The 19,136-nt window shown below is 36.9% G+C and overlaps 1 protein-coding gene across 3 annotated transcripts in view; it reads left to right on the top strand.

Moving 5' to 3' along the window:
• The window catches only part of CBL (Cbl proto-oncogene), a 91,991-nt gene that overhangs the window by 3,830 nt on the left and 69,025 nt on the right, over window positions 1-19,136 (top strand). For 2 of the 3 annotated variants that reach the window (XM_087433813.1, XM_087433812.1), the window contains exon 2: window positions 17,063-17,310. The exons of the other annotated variant lie outside the window; for it this stretch is intronic. In XM_087433813.1, coding sequence (XP_087289939.1) covers window positions 17,183-17,310 — 128 coding nt within the window. In that variant the 5' untranslated portion in view covers window positions 17,063-17,182. The remainder of the gene's footprint in view (window positions 1-17,062; window positions 17,311-19,136) is intronic. 3 annotated transcript variants of the gene reach the window in all.

Below are 19,136 nucleotides of genomic sequence, written 5' to 3' on the forward strand. Positions count from 1 at the left end.
GTGGAGAGAGAAATCTTATAAATTGCCTTAAATCTAAATTTAGAAGTGTCAAGGTATTTAATTTAGTGAGAGACTCAAAGTTCCATTATGAAGTAAAGCAGGAGTTGGATACTTTTTCTGTCGGGACAGTTAGCAAATATTTTAGGCTTTGCTGGCCACGTACTCCGTTCCATATTCTTTGTTGTTTTTACAACTCTTTAAAAATGTGAAAGCCATTCTTAGCTTGCAGGTGTACAAAAAAGGCTGTAGGCTGTAGTTTGCCCACCTCTGAAGTAGAGCATCATGGTGGCAGTATTTTAGGTCCATACTATGTTTTTGTTTTAAATTAGCTTACATTATTAAAAAGATTAAGGTGTTGATTTATTTAATGGGATGTAATTTATTGGAAAAATGCTTCCCTTTAAAGCATAAGTTTAAAAATGTATTTTCAAAAGGTGATGCTTCTTCCTTCTGCCACCTACCTTCTCCTGCTTGCCCGACCGCCACCCCCACCCCAAAAAAGCACCTTGAGTAACTTTCTATATTTTGGAAGTTTCTATATTTTGGAAGTAAGATGCACTTAATAGAATTTATGAGTCAGTATATTTCATTGGGCTGCTTCCTCCCTCTCTTCTTACCTTTCATCCTTTCTATGTTTGCCTGCTCACTAAGTCCCAAGTATAGTGCTAGGTGTAAACTACTACACTCCAGGAGATTACATTATAATGATAAGTGACTACATAAGTATGTACAAAGTAACCCAGGATCTCTTAAGTTTAAACATCATGTACCTGTTTCTCATGTATTTATCTTAACCTCTCAAGATTGTAAACTCCATGAGGACAGCAACTATAAACTGCCTGTCTCCTGCAGGGTCCAGTCATGAGACCCCACACAATAGTAAGTGCTTTGTAAATATTTGTTAAATTAAATTGGTTTGTGTGATCCAAAGGAAAAACTGAAAGGAAAAGGTTTTTAATTTTAATTACATTAAACTTATTTATTTCTTGCAGTTGCCCTTTGGCGGTATCATCCCTCTTTTATGAATGAAGACTCTTAGGCTCAGAGAGGTTATGTAATTTAATTAATAGTCCTGACTTGGAATCCAGGATTACCCACCTCTTAAGGCTTAGTTATTTCCTCCATACAGTATCCTTCTCAGCTATACAACAAAGTCTCAATAACAAAAGCCATTTATTCAGAAAGTGACCTATGCAGGTACGCAACAGCAGTCCTCATACAGGCGTCCCCCTGCCCCCTGCATTCACACATTCAAGCAAAGACGTTCTCTTGAATGGTATTAAAATAGTATTTAACTAGTACCATTCAATGAAATATCTGTTATCTACTCTTAAATTGAGGGTTTGTGTCTCTTCAAATTATGTGTACTGGTTACTTTGCGTGGTTATCATAGAGGCTTGTATACATTATTTTCCCATTATACTTAATTTATGTTATCTGTGGGAGGATTTACCACTTTTTATTTCATCTGTTTCTCCCCCCACTAGAGCTCTTCAGGATCAAGGCTTTGTCTTAACTTCAGCTCCTGTGCCTAATACATAGTACTTGCTGAACGAAATGCAAACGTTTAATAAAGTAAAAAACTTAGTCCCTCATTTTCTCCGTGATTAGTTAGGGGGATCATGTAGAGAATCTTTTTTTTCCCCCCGAGTGCTGAATTAAAGTAACATTTACTAAAAGTAGTTTTACCTTTTTTGGTTATAAATATATTATATATAGTCATTGTAAAACATGATTGTGTTGTTTTCATGCCTATTAAGAACTTCCCCAAAGTATATAAAATTCTTCATAATTCCTTGTGAAACATGAGCTCAGCTGAGCATTTCATGTAATTCATGATAGAAATTTTGAAAGGTATAGAGAATAAAAGTAGGGTTAGGCCAGGGAAGAAGATACTCTGCTCTGTTCATTTTGTGACTTTGGTTGAAGTTTTTGGTGATGCTTGGCAATAGTAAAACCTGTTTTAGTGTGTTGTTAGTCAACAGTATACATGTAATGAACCTGATAAATCATGGGCGGATTGATCTCTGACTCTTCACTTCCAGCAGAGTTCATGTTGTATTCAAACATACAATAATGTTTATACTATGAAAAATCATTCCCCTAATGACTAACCTAGAACATTAAAAGAAAAGTGGACTGTTAGTTTGATAACTGAGCCTAAATTTCAATCACATTTTCCAATGAAGTTGTTAATTCTGATCTACATTAGGTTTGTTAGGAGAGGGGGATTATAACAAGCAAGTCATTGTGAAATGTTTTCATGATTAGCACATTTTGTGCTGGAAGGAAATAGGTGGGAGTAGTCAACCAGGAGCACTGGAAGCCAGCCTCAGCTCTGTCCCCATAGCGTTCCTTTCTGCAGCAGCTTCTAAAAGGAGACGGGGAAAGGGGTGCTAATGATGGCATTGGTGCTGCTGGGGCTTCAGGCCCTGGGGAGATGGAATGCCACTACCATACAAGCTCTCGTGGTTCCCTTAGAAGAAGTCAGCAATGACTTGGGGTCTCCTCTCTGCAGCTTTTGGGATGAATGGTGAGTCTTGCTTAGCAGACTCTGCTGCCTGGGCACCTTCTCACAACCACCAGTGACTGCTGCCTTCCCTCTGGCTCTGGGATCAGCCGTGAGGAAGTCTTAAAATGAGGCCAACTCATTGGTGCTTCAGCGAGTGGGATGGGATCCTAATTCCTGCCTCCTCCTTTCTTAGACCTACTTTGAATAGCAGTACATAGGTGTAGTGCTTTTTGTGAAAAACAATTTATGAATCATAAAATATACAGAACAAAATGTAAAAGTCCCCTTTAACTCTCATACTCCCAAATGACTACCCTCTCAGAGATAACCACTGTCTAGTTTGGAGTCCATCCCTCCAGTCCCTTTTCTGAAGCGGCTCTGAGAAAGTTGGATGGACAGCGTTACCCTTGAAGGATTTATCGATTTGAGCAAGTTGTTGACTTTTTAGCATTTACTCACTAAGACTGATAACTGAATTCTAATAATTCCTTATATTGTAGAGCAGTTTACAATTTCACATCTGCTGATAACATCAGAAGTTTCAAAGTAACGTGTCTTATGAGAATGAAACAGGTTCAGAGAGATTAAGCAACTTGTCTAAGTCACCCAGCTAATACTTTTGTTTTTTATGTGGATCTTGAACTGGTATTCAGACTCTAAGTGATTTCTTATAAACCACTGCCTCTCAGACTTTAACATGAGCTCAGATCATCAGATCATCAGATCATCGTTAAAACGAGAGTCTGAGTAGATCTGGTTGCGTTCCTGACCAGCTCCCAGGTGATGTCAGTGCAGCTGGCCCAGGGACCACACTTGAAGTAGCAAGGCTCTATACCGCAGTGGCTTTATTTTAGGTAAGCCTGACAGGTTTTTTTTAAGAAATGGCAGTGGAGTGTCTTATTTATGTTTAAGATTTTAATTATTGTGTTCTTAAATTTTGAAAGTAATACTCATAAAATTATACATTTTTAAGCAAAAGTGGGATTTTTAAACAAAAATGCTTCTAGAATTTTTTCTTTTTTAAAATTTGCTACATTATGGAGATTATCCATGTTAATACTACATATAGGTCTTCCTGAATTCTTTTTTTAAAGGACTGTATAAGATTTTATAATATGGATATATATGTTTATTTAATAAATTTATACTGATAATTTTCTAGGTTATTTCTGATTTTTAATATTAGAAACAATGCTGTAGTGACTCTCCATTATGCAGTTTCTAAATGTTTCTTTGGAATAAACTTCCTACAAATGAAATATGCTAAGTCAAGGGAATCATACATTAAAGTTTTTTTTTGTGTGTGAGGAAGATCGGCCCTGAGCTAACATCTGCCAATCCTCCTCTTTTTGCTGAGGAAGACTGGCCCTGGGCTAACATCCATGCCCATCTTCCTCTACTTCATATGGGACGCTGCCACAGCATGGCTTGACAAACGGTGCGTTGGTGCGTGCCCGGGATCCGAACCTGCGAACCCCGGGCTGCTGCAGTGGAGCCCGTGCACTGAACTGCTTGCGCCCCCATACATTAAAGTTTTAAAAAATATATACGGGCACATTGTCCTCTAAAAATCTACTTCCACCCACAATCCTTGTCTGATTTGTTGATTTAAACGTGGTAGCTGGTTCCTAGTTACCTTAGGTGAATATTATGTCGGCACCTTTCCACAATCACACTTTTATTGAACACAAACTACAGTCCTCCCTCGGGATCCATGGGGAATTGGTTCCAGGACCCCTGAGCCTGTGGATACCAAAATCCATGGATGCTCAGATCTCTTATATAAAATGGCACAGTATTTGCATATAACCTACCCACATCCTTCTGTATATTTTAAATCATCTCTAGATTGTTTATAATACCTAATACAGTGTAAATGTTATGTAAATAGTTGTTATACTGTATTGTTTAGGGAATAATGACCAGGAAAAAAAATCTGTAGGTATTCAGTACAGACCCAACCATCATATGCCTTTCAGTCTGAGGTTGGTTGAATCCATGCAGGTGGAACCAGTGGGTACGGGGACCAGAGGGCCAACTGTATATGCCAGATGCTGGGGAGTTCAAGATGACCCAGCGCTCACACTTGTAATCTGGTAATGGAAGGTATACAGAGGGCTCTGGGAACCCTCTGTGGGAATCATTAGGCAAACCATTACTTAGTCCCTGACAAGACAGGCGGAGACAAGAAAGGGAGTTGGGACTGGGGAGGGACTTTAGACCAAGCAGTGCCTCTGCAATATCCTAATCCACAGTTGTGAACTTAATTAGGGTCTGGCCCCCAGAAGTGATGCTAAAATCATTTAAACTCTGGTTCATGCTAAGCATTCGGTTTGAAGTTGCACTGACAAGTCTGGTTAGAGAATTACTTTTTCCTTTTAAAAATAGAATCCATGTGGGGCCGGTCCGGTGGCCGTAGCGTTTAAGTTTGCGCCCTCCGCTTTGGTGGGCCGGGTCTTGCAGGTTCGGATCCCAGGCGTGGACATATGCACCACTTATCAAGCCATGCTGTGGCGGTGTCCCATATAAAGTAGAGGAGGATGGGCATGGATGTTAGCCCAGGGCCAGTCTTCCTCAGCAGAAAAGAGGAGGATTGGCAACAGATGTTAGCTCAGGGCTAATTTTCCTCAAAAAAAAGAAAAAATAGAATCCATGTATAAAAATTGCATGGTTAAACTGTCAGCACATGTTGGTTATTTAATTTCATACATTGTATTAGAAGTAATTTTTTTCTGCAGTTAATAGGACAAATGAAAGTAATGAGATTGGTAATGAGCTATAAGTGGCCTGGTGTCTTTAATAAATACTGTTCGGTGGTATTTGAGAAGTGTTAGGTAGTAATTACAGTTCACGTCCCTGAGTGGAGTTTTGATAAATCAATAATGGAGAATAGTAATTAGAAGTAAAAGACTTTTTTCTTGGGGTTGTTGTCTAGTGAAGATATATTCCTTTAAAAAAGAGTATAGGGGCCAGCCCAGTGGCTTAGCGGTTAAGTGCGCTTGCTCCACTACTGGCGACCTGGGTTCGGATCCCGGGCAGGCACTGATGCACCGCTTCTCCGGCCGTGCTGAGGCCGCGTCCCACATACAGCAACTAGAAGGATGTGCAACTGTGACATACAACTATCTACTGGGGCTTTGGGGAAAAGAAAAGGAGGAGGATTGGCAATAGATGTTAGCTCAGAGCCAGTCTTCCTCAGCAAAATGAGGAGGATTAGCACGGATGTTAGCTCAGGGCTGATCTTCCTCAAAAAAAAAAAAAAAAAAAAAAGAGTATAGGTTTCTGATTTTTCTTTGAAAAACAACCCTGAGTTGTCTTCATTTAAAAGCTTCACTAGGGCCGGCCCTGTGGCTTGGTGGTTAAGTGCGTGCGCTGCAATGCTGGTGGCCCGGGTTCGGATCCTGGGTGCGCATCGAGGCACCACTTCTCCATCCATCCTGAGGCCGAGTCCCACATACAGCAACTAGAAGGATGTGGAGCTATGACATACAACTATCTACTGGGGCTTTGGGGGGAAAAAATAAAAATAAATAAAATCTTTAAAAAAAAAAAAAAAAAAAAAAAGCTTCACTATATATTTACACTTGTAAAACTGTTAAACCTCTTCAAGTTTCTGAGTTGATGAGTTTCTAAAACTTAAAGCTTTAGAAATTAATTGATCTTTTTCATTTATAGAGGCAGAAATTGACACCCAGAGAGATAAGTAACTTGCCCAAGGTCACATAGCCATTTACTTTCAGTCACCAGACTAGAACCCAGGTCTCAGGACCCTACTCTGGCGTCCTTTTCACTATACCTCCTGTTCTCTTGAGCAATATTGATTCTTTTAAAACTGTAGTCAAATTTGACATGTTTTATGTATAGCTCAACATACCCAGTACTCGTTTTTGAAGCATAGTGGTTATTTTAATTATGTTTTAACATATTAAAAAGTTTGCAATGAAAAATGCTTCCGTGGATGAGTTGAGGTCTACAGAGATAAGAATACTAAGAATAAGTCATTCTTAGTCCTATACGCTTATAGTTTTCTGCCTAAATAGAAATGCACATTCTTTAGTGTTAGAAAAAATTCTTTGTTCAGAATAGAGTTAGACTTAGGCACTGTTCTCTGTAGCTTCTTTTCTCTTTTTAAAAATTTAGTAATTTCCAAGCATAATATTATTCCTCTTTATTGTGATCATAGCACTGTCTGATTTTTTTCTGTTGACTGTTGAGGCTTGGCAGGAGCAAAGAGAGGAGCTGGGCCAGAGAGAAAGCTATTATGAATGGATTATGTGGCAGCTGTACAAGGATACTGTTAGTTTCCCAGAGCTAAGCACGTTTCTTGTTAACGTTGTTCTAGATAATGCTGTAGATGTACAGGCAGAAGTAAACAAAAGGAACCCATTTTTGCTATTGCAAGACTTGGGAAGCGAAATAAAGTTGGCGAAATGGAGGATGGACTAAGCAGGAAAATATTTTATCTTTCAGAAATTTTTTGGTGACTATTTTTTAAGCTCAGATTGCACATTTGTGCTTTAGAGGTTGACTAGGACTGCCGATTTAATGTTCACTGAGTAATAAAGGCAGGTTGTTTTGGCTTTTGATGTTTGTTAATTATTGAGTTGAATTATTCACAGTGCCTTTTTTTAAGCTTTTTTTTTTTGTGTGTGAGGGAGATCAGCCCTGAGCTAACATCCGTGCTAATCCTCCTCTTTTTGCTGAGGAAGACCGCCTCTGAGCTAACATCTATTGCCAATCCTCCTCTTTTTTTCCCCAAAGCCCCAGTAGATAGTTGTATGTCATAGCTGCACATCCTTCTAGTTGCTGTATTGTGGGACTTGGCCTCAGCATGGCCGGAGAAGGGGTGCATAGGTGCACACCCGAGATCCGAACCCGGGCCGCCAGTAGCGGAGCGTGTGCACTTAACCGCTAAGTCATGGGGCCGGCCCCACAGTGCCTTTTTGGAACTTTTTTGCTAGAGGCTATAAATATTTAGGGCATGTTTTTTTCTTTCCAGACTATTTTAGTATCAAAAGAGTTGGTCTACCCATATACTTTGTTTGTAGTCTGTGTTAGTGTTGAAAGACTCAGAGTTGTTTGTGGAGTGCTGATTTCCCTGGTCGTGCAATAATTCATCTCAAAAAGATCTTGAGAAAAGCAGACATTTAATCTACAAATGATCTTTACAAGGTCACGGTCTAAGGAGGAGACAGATAACATTTGTGGAAGGTACATGGTAATAATCTGAAAATGAGAACTAATCAAGTGTTTTGGAGACATTTTTAAACTCATTTTAAATCTGGTATATTATGAGGAGTAATGTATTTTTTCAGTTTATTGTCATTAACAACATTTATGGATTGCATGTTATAAGTTGGGTATTGTATGTAAGACTAGAGCAATTTTAGTTTATTTTTGTTATTGTTGTTGTTGAAAGGAAGTACTATATCATTTTTCCAGAGGTATTAGGCAAATAATGCATTTTAACCTGAATTCTGTGATGTTAATGCATTTACCTTTAAATAAGGAGAATATATGGGTTGGTGTGTGTAGCCTTGGATATATATATGGATACTTTCATTGGGAGCTCTGCTTGGTTTGGACCTTTGAAGGGATGGATACTATAGCTTTTGCAGATTGTTGGTCATCCTATTCTTGGGTGGCCTGTTGCCTTTTCTCTATTCCTTGGTTACCAGCTAGTCAGAGACCATGCAGGTTTGGGAAGGAAGCTGTGGCATAGCCAGGATGGTAGGAATAATGGTATCAATTTCTGGGAGTGATCAAAGGGTGGTGTGAGGTCTCCTATTCTGTCTTCAATAGGTAATTCCTGGTTACTCTGCAGATAAGCCTGGTCTGGTTGTATGGAAATGGGGAGGGGAACTAACACTCAGTGAATGCCTACTTTATTGGAAAGTAGGCAGTCCATAAACATTTTGTTAGGAGGTAGTATTATCTCTGTTTTTAACAGATGAAAGAACTGAGGCTCAGAGGTTAAGAATTTACTGAAGGTAAATGACTGAAACAGGACATTTTGATTTGGCTGTTTGATGCAATCTTGTCAAGATATTAAAACATTTGGTCCTTTTTAATTTTAATTGAACACTTAAAAGCTTATGTTTTAGGCTTCATCGTAATGTCTCCTTGGGAATTCCCTGCCTGCTCCACATCTCCTCCTAATCACCCTCTCCACCTTGCTCTCTACACTTTAGTCTCACTGACCTTTCTCTTCCTCAAACAAATCCAAACCTGTCCCCACTTTAGGGATGTAGGATTAGTTGTTCCCTGTTTGGGCTACTCTTCTGATTCTGTGTGGCTGGCTCCTTCCTGTAATTTCAACTCTTAGCCTAAATTCACCTCAGAGAAGCTTTCCCTATTCAGTATTCTAAAGTAGTCATCCAGCATTTTCTTATTATATTACTCTATTTTAATCCTTTGCATAAGGCTGATATTTTTCTTGTTGATTTCCTTTTTACTGTTTATTGCCTGATTCCTCTCAGATTCAGGGATATTCTTTTTTCAGTTCTGTGTCCGAGTGCCTGACATATATTTGTTGAATAGATACGTTGAGAAAAATTAAAACCATCAGGTACATCCTTCTTTAACTTACTGCCTCCATATTTCTGAATTTTTCTCTTTCTGAACCTGTCCTCACTCCCTTTCTTCCTGTTGTAGAGGAAGGAGGTGTCCCTTCTTTTAGTGGTGTTTAGTGTTCCTAGCTGTGTTGTAGATCCCATTGTCTTGCCGGAAACCTCAGCTTTTCATTTCTTTTTCTCTTCTGTTTCTTTCTCCATATAAAACATCTTCAAATTTCTCTGAAAATAAAAACCTTCAGTCACACACCTCTTATAGTTTTTGCTGGATGTTGATTTCTTAGTCTCAATGTCAGTCTTCTCCGTGGACTAACCTGGGAACCTACCATTTTAATATTTTTTATGATAAAAATATATTCTGAATTATAAGCAACTGACTTACAAATGAGGTGTTGGAATATAACGCTTATAAATTGGGGACTGTCAGTATTTGTTTTATTAATATGAGTTCTTAACTCTGTTGCACTTAGAACATAGTTGTCTTCTGAGGTAGAGTCTTTTTTTCTTGGCTATGTTATTCCCTTTTGGCTTGAAACCCTTGATAGAATGAGTAGCTTCCTAAAACACTGTTAAAATATTCGTACATCAAATATTTTTGTTGATTCAGCTTGTCTTTATTTGCTAGGTTTATATAAAGCTGTTTTTCAAGAGTTGAGGAAATGGTATACAGAGAATAAAATACCTAGTTTTAAAAATTTAATACTGTCTTACATCATTTGAAGAGTCATTGATGATTAGTCATTAAATGGGAATTTTGCAGTTGCTCTAGGTGAACCTAATGATTTCATTTCTGAGAGATCTATCTTAAGGAAATAATCTGATGTATAGAAGAATAAAATGTCCAAAGATGTTTATCACAGTGATGGTTGCAATAGTAAAGACTTAAAAACAACATCAGTGTTAAAATAAAGTTGGGGGATGATTAGGATATATTATGGTATTCATGGAATGGAATCATTTAGACATCTCAAAAACGTTTATAATGAGTTTTGGTGACAAGAAAATAGGTGTTTTAAAATGTGAAAAAGTAAAGTGCCAGACTTTTGCTTCTACCATTGTCAGACTAGGTTGTTTTGAACCAAATATACTGCTGACAATTAGAAAAGCTAGAAGACATTGAAGAGCTATAAAGGTAGGAGGAATTAGGAGGCCAAATTCTGGAAGATGAGGAAAGCTCTGAGAGGTGAGCCTGATGTTTGAGACTCCCTTTCCCATGAGGTCATTGCTGATTCTGGAAGTGACAGCTCAGATGCTGAATAGAGTTTTCAGAATACTCAGGTCAAGGAGGACAAAAAATCGGAATTAGGCCCTGCCAAGATGGAGGGCCCTGGAAAACACTAGGTTTTGGGTTGGGTCTCTGAGGGCCTAAATTATAGTAGTAAGAGTGAAACAGAAGTACAGGGACTGAGGCCCAGTTTTTTAATCTTCTCAATTCTGGATTAGATTAAGATGATCTGGGATTCCTGCTGTTCCTAGCCTATCTGCCTGCCAGATGCAAAAGTAAATCCTTTCTGAATAACATCATCCATAACCTCAGATTGTCTCTATGATTTCTTATATACAATATTCATCATTCAATAAAAAATAACTAGGCATATGAAAAGACAAAATACAACTGAATACCAAGAGGAAAAATTGATAGTAGAAACATACCCACAGGAGATACAGATATTTAAGGTATCACTCAAGGACTTAAAATATATCTATGATTGGTTCTGGCCTGGTGGTGTAGTGCTTAAGTTCATGCGCTCCACTTCAGCAGCCTGGGGTTCATGGGTTTGGATCCTGGGCGTGGACCTACACATTGCTCATCAAGCCATGCTGTGGTGGCATCCCACATAAAAAATAGAAGAAGATTGGCACAGATGTTAGCTCAAGGACAATCTTCCTCAAGCAAAAAGAGGACGATGGGCAACAGATGTTAGCTCAGGGCCAATCTTCGTCACCAAAAAACATATATATACATATATATATATGTATATATATCTGTCATTAAAGTGTTAGAAGAATTAAAGACAAAATTGATAATTTTCACAGACTTGAAATGATAAAAAATGAAATAAGAATTCTAAAACTGAAAAATACAAGAACTAATTATTAAGAATTCAGTGGATGGGTTTAACAGCCTAGATACAGCTGAAGAAAGAATTAGTGAAGTGGAAGTCAGAAAAACAATCCAGACTGAAGCACTGAGAGACAGAAGGATGGAGAATGCGGAAAAGCGTGTAAGAGACATATGGAATGTGGTAAAAAGGTCTTATGTATAAGTGATTGAACTTCTGGAAGGAGAGGAAAAAGAGAATGAGGCAGAATCAATATTTGATGAGAAATTGGCTGAGAATTTTCCAAAACTGATGGAAATCATCAAGTTGCAAGTTAAAGTAGCTTTCTGAGTACCAGGAAAAATACAAAGTACACTACCCCTAAGCACATCATACTAAACTGCTGAAAACCTGAGGCAAAGAGAAATCTTAAAAGCAGCCAGAGAATAAAAGACATTTTATTTTCAAAAGAGCAACAATGAGACTGACAGCCTGACTTTTCAACAGTAACAGTGACATCCAGAAGACATGAAATAATAGCTATAAAGTGGTAACAGAAAATAACTGCCAGTCTTTATCCAGTGAAAATAGCCTTTAAAAGTGGGTGCACAATAAAGATGCTTTCAGGCAAACAAAAACTGAAAGAATTTGTAGCCAGCAGACCTATCCTAAAGGATGTTCTTTAGGCTGAAGGAAAATGATTTTGGATGTGGTGAAGTGCGTTGGAAAGGGCAGTTCTGTGGGTAAATATGGGTGAATATTGGCTGTATTAAGTAATAACAATAGTAATAGTAATAATAGTGATCTGTGGACTTTATAAGAGATATAGAATTAAAGTGTAGTAGTAACAGCACACAACTTGAAAAGAAAGAAAATGGAGTTCATGTTCCAAGTTCCTTGCCTTGTCTGGGAAGTGGTAAAGTACTCGTTTGTATAAGATTTCATAAGTCGGAGATGCATGTTATAATCACTAAGGTAATTGACAAGCTAATGGGGGAGAAATTGGGAAACTAAAAAATGCTTAAACCAAAAGAGGGCAAGAAAGGGGAGACAAAGGAATATGAAACAGGTGAGACACATAAAAGACAAATAGTAAATTATTATTATAGGATCAGTACTTATTGGGTGAACACATGAAAGTGACAATATTTGACCTACAATAATAGCAGTTTCATAATTCATCAAGTGTAAACAGATCAAATTGGTTAAAATAAAAAATTGTCAGAATGGGTTAAAAGGAAACCAACTATATTCTGCATACAGAGAGTCACACATTAAATGTACGAATACAGAAAGTTTGAAAGTAGAAGAATGGAAAAAGATATACCATGCAAACATCAACCCAAGAAAGTTAGTTTAGCTGTATAAGATAAAGTGGACTTTTAAGTTCAAGAATATACAGTATTATAATTGCATTGGTTTTTTTTTTAATGAATGGAATAAAAAGAATAAAAAGTAGTTCAATAGTCCTTATGGGTTATCATAACTAATATATTAGTGTTGTCGAACTAATCAGTCTTTGCATTTATGATTTGTGCTTTTTGTGTCTTAGGAAATCCTTCCTTTCTGAGATAATCAAGTTCAACAAATATTTTATTTTTTTCTAAAAGGTTTAAAATTTTTTCTCCTGGCAGTGAGATCTTTAATTCATCTGAAATTTATTTTCATATAATGTATGAGGGACCTAATTTTATTTTTTTTCCATATGAATAACCAATTTTCCATTAGTTTTTCTCTTGAAGTCTGATTTGTAATGCGACTCTGATACTGAATTTCCATACATGTGAGAGTCTGTGTTTGGGCTTTTTTCTGTTCCCTTTGGCCATTTATCTGTCTTTGGTCAACATCACGCTTTTTAAATTATAAGATAAAATAAGTCTTGATAGCTCATTGGTTAAATACTACCTACCCTGTGATTTTTCAAAATAGTTTTGGCTGTTTTTGGTCTCTTTTGCTTCCATGTGGGTTTTAGGATCAGCTTGTTAAGTTCCATGAAAAAGCTTGTTGGAATTTTGATAGAAATTGCATTGAATTTATATGCTAATTTTGGGAAATCGGACATTTTTACATTGAACCTTTCTGTTCTTAAACATGGTAGAGTTCTCTGTTGATTATGTTCTTTGGTAAAGTTTTATGATCTTCTTCATAAAAGTCTTGCACATCTTTTGTTAGATGTATTCCTAGGAACCTTAAATGTTTTTCTGCCATTTTAAATGGCAACAATTAAAATTATACTTAAAATTATTTATAAAATATTTAAGAATGCTGTTTGTTTTGGTGTATTGATCTTCAATCCAGCAACCTGTTAGACTGTTTTATTGTTTCTAATGCTTTCTCAATTGTCTTTGATTTTCTTCATGGACAGTTATATCATCTACCAATAAAATTCTTTTTCTTTCTATTACTTATACTTTTACCATCTTTGTGTGCATACCTAAACAGTATAGTTTAGAGGGCTATCTTTTGAACAGTAATGTAGTCATATACATATAATCATATTGTATATATTTTGTTTCTGGTTTCTTTAGATCAACTTTGAGAGGAGCATGCATGTGGTAGTGAGTCTGTGTAGTGTATTTTTGTTGCTAATAAATATACCACAGTTTATCCCCTCTACTATTGATGGACATCTGGGTTGTTTGCAGTTTTTTGTTATTACACATTTTTGTATGTGTATCCTAGTATACCATTCAAGGTGTGGATCTGCAGGTTCACAGAGTATACAAATCTTTAACCTGTCTGTATAGTGCTGAACTGTTTCCAGGAATCCAGGTAGATTCCCACCAGCAATATTTGAGGGTCTTTTCTTGCTCTTTGTCAGTGGTTAGCATTGCCATTTTGGTGTGTGTGTAGTAGTAGTAATGTCTAATTGTGATCTATTATTTTCATTTTCCTGAATGATTAATGAGATTGAGTACCTTTTCATATGTTTATTGGTTATTTGGAAATCTTCTTTTGTGATGTTCCTGTTTAAGTCTTTTGTCTATTTTTATATTAGATTGTTTTTATCTTATTGATTTGTAGACTTTTTTTAATATGTTCTGGATATATACATCAGCATATATATGTACTGCAAATATCTCCTTTGATTCTTTACATGTGTTTTTACTCTTTTTGTAGTGTCTTGATAAACAGAAGTTCTTACTTTTTTTTTTTGGTGAGGAAGATCAGCCCTGAGCTAACATCCGTGCTAATCCTCCTCTTTTTTGCTGAGGAAGACCAGCTCTGAGCTAACATCTGTTGCCAATCCTCCTCCTTTTTTTTTCCCCAAAGCCCCAGTAGATAGTTGCATGTCATAGTTGCACATCATTCTAGTTGCTGTATGTGGGACGCGGCCTCAGCATAGCCGGAGAAGCAGTGTGTCGGTGCGCGCCCGGGATCCGAACCCTGGGCCGCCAGTAGCGGAGCGCGGGCACTTAACCGCTAAGCCACGGGGCCGGCCCCAGAAGTTCTTACTTTTAAAGTAGTAGAATTTAATTAATATTTTCCTTTATGGTTAATGCTTTTTTTTTTTTTTTTTTTTTTACATTTTGACCCCCTTCACCCATTTCTCCCCCACCACTGGAAACCACCAATCTGTTCTTTGTATCTATGAGCTTAGTTTTTTTTTTTAGATTCCACATATAAGTGAGATCATACAGTATTTGTCTTTCTCTCTCTAGCTTATTTCATTTGCATAATGCCCTCGAGGTCCATCCATGTTGTTGCAAATGGCAAGATTTCTTTCATGGCTGAATAATATTCCATTGTGTGTGTGTGTCACAATTTCTTTATCCATTCATCCATTGATGGACACTCAAGTTGTTTCCATATCTTGGGCTATTGTAAATAATGCTGCAAAGAACATGAGGCTGCATGTATCTTTTTGAGTTGGTGTTTTCATTTTCTTTGGGTAAATATCCAGAAGTAGAATTGCTGAATCATTTGGTAGTTCTATTTTTAATTTTTTGAGGAACCTCCCTACTATATTCCATACTGGCTGCACCAATTTACATTCCCACAAACAGTGCATAAGGATTCCCTTTTTTCCACATCCTTGCCAACACTTATTTCTTGTATTTTCGATAATAGCCATTCTAACAGGTGTGAGGTGATGATCTCATTGTGGTTTTGATTTGCATTTCCATGAAGATTAATGATGTTGAGCATCTTTTCATGTACCTGTTGGCCATCTGTATGTCTTTGGGAAAATGTCTATCTAGATCTTCTGCCCATTTTTTAATTGGATTGTTTGGTGTTTTGCTATTGAGTTGTATGAGTTCTTTATGTATTTTGGATATTAGCCCCTTATCAGATATATGATTTGCAAATATTTTTTCTCATTCACTAGGTTGCCTTTTCATTTTGTTGATGATTTCCTTTGCTTTGCAGAAGCTTTTTAGTTTGATGTAGTCCCACTTGTTTATTTTTGCTTTTGTTGCTTTTGCTTTTGGTGTCAGATTAAAAAAATCATAGCCAAGATCCATGTCAAAGGGCTTACTGCCTATGTTTTCTTCTAGGAGTTTTGTGTTCCAAGTCTTTAATCCATTTTGAGTTAGTTTTTGTGTATGGTGTAAGATAGTGGTCGAGTTTCATTCTTTTGCTTGTGGCTGTCCAGTTTTCCCAACACCGTTTCTTGAAGAGACTGTCCTTTCCCCATTGTATATTCTTGGCTCCTTTGTTGTAAATTAATTGACCATATACGTGTGGGTTTATTTCTGGGCTCTCTATTCTATTCCATTGATACATGTGTCTGTTTTTACGCCAATACCATACTGTATTGATTTGATTACTATAGCTTTGTTAAATAGTTTGAAATCAGGGAGCATGATGCCTCCAGCTTTATTCTTCTTTCTCAAGATTGCTTTGGCTATGCAGAGTCTTTTGTGGTTCCATGCTTTTTATGGTCCTGTTTAAGAAGTTTTTCTCAATCATGAAGTCATGAAGATAATTTTCTTATATTATCTTATAACACTTTATAGATTTGCCTTTCACATTTAGGTCTATAAACCACCTAGATTTTATTTTATTTTTGGTATAGTGTAGGGTGAGGGTTTTCCCTATATGGATACCTAATTCTTCCACTACTATTTTTGGAAAAGACTGCTCCTTTGTGATAAGTCAAGAGTCTATATAGGTTATGGTCCATTTCTAGACTTTTCTGTTTCACTAATTTATTCGTCTTTCCCAGACACAGAAAAATTCATGTAAATGGAAAGTACAAAATAAGATGGTAGGAATAAATACAAATTATCAGTCATTATAACAAACATAAAATGGGCTGAAATCACCAATTAAAAAACAAAGATTGTTACATTGGATTTTAAAAATCTAGCTATATGTTTTTTAAAAGAGGCCCACTTAAAATACTTTCAGAAAAGTTGAAAGTAAAAGATGGGAAAAAGAATTATCAGGCACATTCTGAGAGTTCTGCATTTATATGGGAAAGAATGGTGTCTCTGTTTAACTCCATGCTTTGCTGGGTCCAAGGCCTCTCAGCTCCCGTCCCCTAGTGGTCGTTAAAACTCTAGACCCTACATTACTGAGATGTACCTCCCAAGGCAGCCATGTCCTTTATTTCTGCCCCTGGGAATCTTCTTTATTGTATTGGGAGGTGAACCATGCATTTAAAAGGAATTTACCGTATTTCATCTGGCGTTTTTTAGGCATTTGTGTGGATGTCTCTACTTACCCCCCCTCCCTCCCAATCGTTTAGTTTACTACGTGTTGTCTGAACCATTAGTCTCCCACATGGTTTTAAGAACCCACCCTTCTAAGGGAACCACTAAAAATGATTGCTTGTGGGCAGGGGGGGTTATGGATCATTTCTTATTTTCTTATACATTTTTCATATTTCTGCAGAAGTGCATAATATTTTATAACTTTTTTTAAACTTAAAAAAGGAAATTGTCCTTAAGATCCTCCAAGTAATAGCCCTTCTTTTCCCTTTGTTGCAGGTGGTGCGGTTGTGTCAGAACCCAAAGCTGGCGCTAAAGAATAGCCCACCTTATATCTTAGACCTGCTGCCAGATACGTACCAGCATCTCCGCACTATCTTGTCAAGATATGAGGGGAAGATGGAGACACTTGGAGAAAATGAGTATTTTAGGGTGTTCATGGAGAATTTGATGAAGAAAACTAAGCAGACCATAAGCCTCTTCAAGGAAGGGAAAGAAAGAATGTATGAGGAGAATTCTCAGCCTAGGTAATGGAGAATACTACACAAATATTTACTCAGGTCTGTGACTGCCCGAATGGGTAACACATAGAAGTAGTTGAGTTGGTTTTAATTTTATGTCAATAAGAATGCAAAGTTGACGTTTGATTTAAAGGTGTGTTTTATATAAAAGATTGTCTTGGAGGATATTGAAGCATTCCTAGCTTTAATAGATTTGTTTACCTCTGAAAAGTCAGGGACTTACAGTCATGAAGATGAATTGGAGTCAATGCATCCTATAGAGACCCTGAAGATCATGAAAGTTTGTGGATAAGTGAGAGTTTCAAAGAAACAAGGTTGGAGTTAAGCTGAGGTTGGCAGTAAATAATAAGAGATCAGAACTTGGCAGAGCTTAGCATATTAGGTAAGTTATAAGTCGGATAATAGGGAAAAAATTAAGCCAATAGTTTTGATAACTTTTTCTTAATAAAGCAAAGTGAAATGACGTTTTCTTTATAGGTGAGTGACTTTTTAACTAGAGTAGATATTGGCAAATGCAGTTAATTCAATTAATATTTGATGGACCACTGTATTCTTTTGTACTTATTAAATACTAAAAACTGTGTTGGCTGTCCTATATGTTATTAGCTTGGATGCTGTAAATTACATGCTGGGAGAGAAATAGGTTGATTGTATTTACGGGTATAATTGTGTTTGGTTTTATCCAATTGGAAATAAATATTAACTCATCTGGAACAAGTAATAAAATGTAAATTCCACTAGAACTTTTTAGGGAGTAAATTACTCTTGAGGAGTGACTTGACCGTAATTTCTGCAGGCATTAAGTTAGCGTGCATGATTCAGGCAGTAACTTAATAAATGGTATCGTTGTACCCTACCCTGCTTTGACTTTGTTGCCTTAAATTCTGGGAACCCTCATCTCTAACTTAAAATTTTACCCACATCATTATTCATATTACCTTTACTATGACACATTACTCAGGTTTGGTCCAGAGTATCAGTCTGTTCTTCTTAAAAAAGATTTCTGGTGACTGAATTCAATCTGTAGGAACCTTTGTAACTTCTAGTTTATATGAAAATGAACTTTATTCCTTTTAAATATTTAAATTTCATGACTTTTGTTAAAATAAAACCTTGACTATGTGGACCTTAGCTAACTAGTCATTTTGTATTCCTGAGTTTTTAAAAATAATTCTACTTTGTTAGGTACTAAAGCTTTAAAAATTTATTCACCATCTACAATAAACTAAGTTCTGTCTAATTCTAGGAAGTGAAAAGGAGAGTTAAGCATTTGATTATGATGTAATGTGATAAATGCTTTAATAGAGATATATATGAAATGCTGTATGAACACTGTTTTGCCTAGTAGCATCAGGGAGGGTGGCACAGAGGGAGTGTTATTGGGAGCTAGATTTTGAAGGGTAGGTAGGAATTTTCTAGGCAGAGAAGTGAAGAAAAGGCGTTTAACACGGTGGCAGGCTCTGTATGTTTAAGGAACATGAGCAGTCTGGTTTGGCTAGAATTGGGAGAGATAGATAAGCTGGAAATACAGGTCGGAGTCAGAATGTAAAGAGTTGTTCTTTGACCTCTAGACTGTCTCCTATAGATAACAGGCTGCCATAGAACAGTTTCTTTTCCTTAAACATTTTTTAGTGAAATAAAAATTGTAAGTTTTCTTGTCTTCTTAGAGCATGCTGAACATTGTGTAACATTTTTTTTATGACTGATACTTCATCACTAAGAGACAGTATGTGTACTGGTTAAGAGGGTGGACTCTGAAGCCACCTGCCTGAGTTTGAATTTTAACTTTTCCATTTACTTAGCTATATGATCCCTCAGTTTCCTCCTCTAAA

The sequence above is a fragment of the Ceratotherium simum genome, chromosome 7, assembly GCF_057802395.1.
Source record: "Ceratotherium simum simum isolate JZ-2026a chromosome 7, ASM5780239v1, whole genome shotgun sequence".
Lineage (NCBI taxonomy): Eukaryota > Metazoa > Chordata > Mammalia > Perissodactyla > Rhinocerotidae > Ceratotherium > Ceratotherium simum.